Below are 5,521 nucleotides of genomic sequence, written 5' to 3'. Positions count from 1 at the left end.
GGTGATAAGGCTTATTGCTGAACAGCACACCTGCTTGATAATATGGACAAATATGATATTGGGCTCATTTCTGGAGGGGGAAATAATATTTTAGATGTCAGCATAATTTTGTTTTCATTCATTTTGGAGTAGAAAATGAACTAGCGATCCCCCACCTCCAACTGAACCACTGAGTACCTTACCACAACACACAGAGAGCAGGGGCCAACTGAACCACTGAGCACCATACCACAACACACAGAGAGCAGGGGCCAACTGAACCACTGAGCACCATACCACAACACACAGAGAGCAGGGGCCAACTGAACCACTGAGCACCATACCACAACACACAGAGAGCAGGGGCCAACTGAACCACTGAGCACCATACCACAACACACAGCGAGCAGGGGCCAACTGAACCACTGAGCACCATACCACAACACACAGAGAGCAGGGGCCAACTGAACCACTGAGCACCATACCACAACACACAGAGAGCAGGGGCCAACTGAACCACTGAGCACCATACCACAACACACAGAGAGCAGGGACCATGGTCATGGTTGTAGAAAATCATGTGGACTGACAGTGACACCTCCTGGCTGGACATGTTGATAGTGCAGTGTACAAGACATTACACTAGGTGGCAGTGTCGCCCATTCAACGTCTTGTCGTTTTCCGTCTTCGCTCCTGATTCGATGGTTCATATTTCCTTAAGTTTGCTTTAGGTCTTTCTCTTCCGGTTGTCGTCTCGTACGTGTGGCAGGTAAGGAATTTCACTCCTGAGTCTAACATGTAATCTGCGTCAATCCTCCGGTGTTTTAGATTCATACGAAACATGAATGCGTGTTTTATAGCGCAAAATATCACGAACCACACAGGCGTCTTTTTATATTTGCTAAATTTGTTCCCTCTTGGATGATTAAAACGACATAGCTAGGTTCGGGTGCCCCTTTCTACCCGCTAGCTAAACTTGCTAGGAAAACGAACGCTTTCCACCAAACTCACCGAATTGAAAAGGTGTCAACTGTTTTAGATAATACTGGCGTAACTATCTCAAAGCTTTCAGCACGTACAAGGCGAAAATGTCAATGTTTACATCGTTGCAAACCCCTGCGGCTTGTTCGCTAGCTAGCCAGTCATGTCCGCTTGTAACTAGCTAACGTTAGCTAGTGTAGCAAACATGACTTCCAGCGTGGTTTTTTTTGTCTGTTCTGCAGTTAAACTAATTTCTGTTTTCTTCCGTTAACAGATCCACAGAACAGAAATGGCAAAGTCAAAGAATCACACCACCCACAACCAGTGTGAGTAGAAATGAATGGTTAGGAAGTTAGTTAGCATATACCAGTGATGGTGCCTAGCTAACTATGTAGTTGGCAAAACAGGAGTAGCAGCCTACCCTGTTTAGTTTGTGTCCATGTTTTCTAAACAAACTGTTGAGAGTTGTGCAGGAGTCTCCTGAATCCTGTTTCAGTTTGAGCTAATTGCTTCCAGAACGTGTGACGTCTTTCTCCTGTCTGTCCACAGCCCGTAAGGCCCACAGGAATGGGATCAAGAAGCCCAGACCAGACCGTTACGAGTCCATGAAAGGGGTATTTATTAATCTGCTGGCCTATCAACTGTTATGATCTGCTGGCCTATCAACTGTTATGATCTGCTGGCCTATCAACCATTATGATTGTACATCAGATGCGGGGGTCCTTGCCACAATAATATAAATGTATCAATTACGACGTGGACATCCTGTGAGGTTGCTCTCGCATGGCTCTGTCCTTGTGGCGTATGGGAGCGTAGCACTTCGGTGCTGTGACGTACAGTCCCGTTCCACGGCGTCGGAGAGCAAGCTTTGTCCCCGGCCCTCGGGCTGGTGAGGACGGCGTTCTGTATATTCCTACATCTTCCCAGAGCTCCTTGGGCCATGACTGGGGGGCTAAACCATGCACTGCACAGCTTTTAGGCTTACGTGGACGAGCTACTCTCCTGTCTTCGTGCTTCTAAGGCAGCATTTACAAAGGCAGCCCAATTCTGATCTTTTGCTCAATTATTGGCAAAAGCTCCGATCTTATCAGAATTAGACTGTCTAAATGCATCCTTTATATATGGACGTATTTCTCTGGTTTATACTGTGTTCATGTGCTGAAATGTGGAAAATGACCTGATTTCACTGGGGGGTAGAATTCTCTAGGGGGTGACCCTGGACCCCCAAAACAAGGGGGAGGGACCTCCCCTTCACCCCCCCCCCCCCCCCCACACACACACATTTTCCCCCCAGAGGAAACACTGATCATGTTTACATGCACACCAATACCCCGTTATTATTCGGGATACTCAAGTATTGTGTTTGAGTTGACTCCTATAAAAACGTCATATCCAGTTTACAATACTCCCCAAAAAAGCTTGTATCCCGGTTATGAGAAACCCATATTTTTAAATTAATGAATGGATGAAGTATTACATCTGCTGGTGGTGTGGGTAAGATGTTTAGTGAAGGATGATAAGGGGCATGTGCAAGAAACATGCTTTTTCTTTCAGTGTATTGAAGTCGCCTAGCAACCCAACAGTTCTACTGCTGCGTCTTTTTCAATTCTGGTCACGTGAGGATGTTCCCCCTGCTCAACCAATCCTTCCGTCCTGTTTTCATACCCTTCAGATTTCTACCTCTTTGCATTGAACTCACTTTCAGTATTGTTTCTATATGAAAAGTTTGTCTGCAACTTACTCCGTATCTCCTTGCTCGCTCTCTCTCTCAGGTCGACCCTAAGTTCATGAAGAACATGCGTTTCGCCAAGAAGCACAACAAAAAGGGCCAGAAGACCGCCAACGCAGCAGCCAAGAAGATCGCCGATGCAGCACCTGCTGCACCTTAGACTGGGTGGTTACCTCCGCATCTCCACGTTCCATTGACTTTGTTACCATCGCAAATAAAGCTATGCTCTGTTAAAAAAGGATTTGACGTTTACAATGTAACTTCATTTTTACTGATCTATCATCACTTAATACTACAGGGTTAACTGTTCGTGTTATGTTTCCTAAAATAGGCACTTGCGGTATGATTGGAAATAGCCCAATGTCCTGGCTCTTCCTACCTGGCATTACCAACAACACTATGGCACACTAGATTGGACATGGAGATGACCAGAGCTATACAATGGCACATTAGCACCAGTCTTTAAAAGGTCAATCTGTGATTGGCACATCCATTCTTGGACTTTAAATTCATGATATATAGCCATTTGATTCTTGAAGAATATAACTTAAATGCCTCATCAGCGTAGTTCAACTGTCGTACCCCACCAGAACCCAAAAATGTTTTCATCAATTGGTAAACAAACCCTGTATAGCTTCAAAACATGGTTAAAGCTATAATTTGAATACCATGGATGGTCATTCCATACTGCCATAGCTCTGTCTAGGAATATTAGTGTTTACATTTCACCGGCCCCATCCAACTGGATGGGTGACCGCTTTGTTATTGTTTGAAATGCTGATTGCGCCTTTTAAAGGGGTTTATTTGAAGGATAACATGGTCTGAGATTGGGATGAATCATGGCGTGTAGTATGAGAAGCTAGCTGGGATGGTCATGGGGCTAGAAGCTAGCTAGGAGGGGCTTGGGGCTAGAAGCTAGCTAGGAGGGGCTAGAAGCTAGCTAGGATGGTCATGGGGCTAGAAGCTAGCTAGGAGAGGCTAGAAGCTAGCTAGGATGGTCATGGGGCTAGAAGCTAGCTAGGAGAGGCTAGAAGCTAGCTAGGATGGTCATGGGGCTAGAAGCTAGCTAGGAGAGGCTAGAAGCTAGCTAGGATGGTCATGGGGCTAGAAGCTAGCTAGGAGGGGCTTGCGGACGAGCTGTGGATTATGAGTCTTGTCACAGGATTGGTGTCTATTGTGTTGTGAGAGACTAAACAGGGCACCATCAACAGGACTGGTGTGTTGACAGACTAAACAGGGTACCATCAACAGGACTGGTGTGTTGACAGACTAAACGGGGTACCATCAACAGGACTGGTGTGTTGACAGACTAAACAGGGTACCATCAACAGGACTGGTGTGTTGACAGACTAAACAGGGTACCATCAACAGGACTGGTGTGTTGACAGACTAAACAGGGTACCATCAACAGGACTGGTGTGTTGACAGACTAAACGGGGCACCATCAACAGGACTGGTGTGTTGACAGACTAAATGGGGTGCCATCAACAGGACTGGTGTGTTGACAGACTAAACAGGGCACCATCAACAGGACTGGTGTGTTGACAGACTAAAGGGGTACCATCAACAGGACTGGTGTGTTGTGACAGACTAAATGGGGTACCATCAACAGGACTGGTGTGTTGTGACAGACTAAACGGGGCACCATCAACAGGACTGGTGTGTTGACAGACTAAACAGGGCACCATCAACAGGACTGGTGTGTTGACAGACTAAATGGGGTGCCATCAACAGGACTGGTGTGTTGACAGACTAAACAGGGTACCATCAACAGGACTGGTGTGTTGACAGACTAAACAGGGTACCATCAACAGGACTGGTGTGTTGACAGACTAAACGGGGCACCATCAACAGGACTGGTGTGTTGACAGACTAAACGGGGTGCCATCAACAGGACTGGTGTGTTGACAGACTAAACGGGGTACCATCAACAGGACTGGTGTGTTGACAGACTAAACAGGGTACCATCAACAGGACTGGTGTGTTGACAGACTAAATGGGGTGCCATCAACAGGACTGGTGTGTTGACAGACTAAACGGGGTGCCATCAACAGGACTGGTGTGTTGACAGACTAAACAGGGTACCATCAACAGGACTGGTGTGTTGACAGACTAAACAGGGTACCATCAACAGGACTGGTGTGTTGACAGACTAAATGGGGTGCCATCAACAGGACTGGTGTGTTGACAGACTAAATGGGGTGCCATCAACAGGACTGGTGTGTTGACAGACTAAACAGGGTACCATCAACAGGACTGGTGTGTTGACAGACTAAACGGGGCACCATCAACAGGACTGGTGTGTTGACAGACTAAACGGGGTACCATCAACAGGACTGGTGTGTTGACAGACTAAACGGGGCACCATCAACAGGACTGGTGTGTTGACAGACTAAACGGGGTGCCATCAACAGGACTGGTGTGTTGACAGACTAAACGGGGCACCATCAACAGGACTGGTGTGTTGACAGACTAAACGGGGCACCATCAACAGGACTGGTGTGTTGACAGACTAAATGGGGAGCCATCAACAGGACTGGTGTGTTGACAGACTAAACGGGGTACCATCAACAGGACTGGTGTGTTGACAGACTAAACGGGGCACCATCAACAGGACTGGTGTGTTGACAGACTAAATGGGGTACCATCAACAGGACTGGTGTGTTGTGACAGACTAAACGGGGCACCATCAACAGGACTGGTGTGTTGACAGACTAAATGGGGTACCATCAACAGGACTGGTGTGTTGACAGACTAAACGGGGTACCATCAACAGGACTGGTGTGTTGACAGACTAAACGGGGCACCATCAACAGGACTGGTGTGTTGACA

At 47.0% G+C, this 5,521-nt stretch overlaps 1 protein-coding gene across 1 annotated transcript; it reads left to right on the top strand.

The window, feature by feature from the left end:
- Positions 1-694: 694 nt before the first annotated feature.
- Positions 695-2,930, top strand: LOC311119718 (large ribosomal subunit protein eL29-like). Its single transcript, XM_084194381.1, has 4 exons — positions 695-748; positions 1,235-1,286; positions 1,510-1,574; positions 2,733-2,930. The coding sequence occupies exons 2-4, from the start codon at positions 1,250-1,252 to the stop codon at positions 2,847-2,849; spliced, it is 219 nt and encodes a 72-aa protein (XP_084050507.1). The 5' UTR covers positions 695-748; positions 1,235-1,249; the 3' UTR covers positions 2,850-2,930.
- The last annotated feature ends 2,591 nt before the right edge of the window (positions 2,931-5,521 follow it).

This window comes from Coregonus lavaretus, assembly GCF_964263955.1.
Source record: "Coregonus lavaretus genome assembly, contig: HAP1_SCAFFOLD_3399, whole genome shotgun sequence".
Classification (NCBI taxonomy): Eukaryota; Metazoa; Chordata; class Actinopteri; order Salmoniformes; family Salmonidae; genus Coregonus; species Coregonus lavaretus.
The sequence above is the reverse complement of the archived record's forward strand: the minus strand, read 5'-3'. Positions and strand labels throughout refer to the sequence as shown.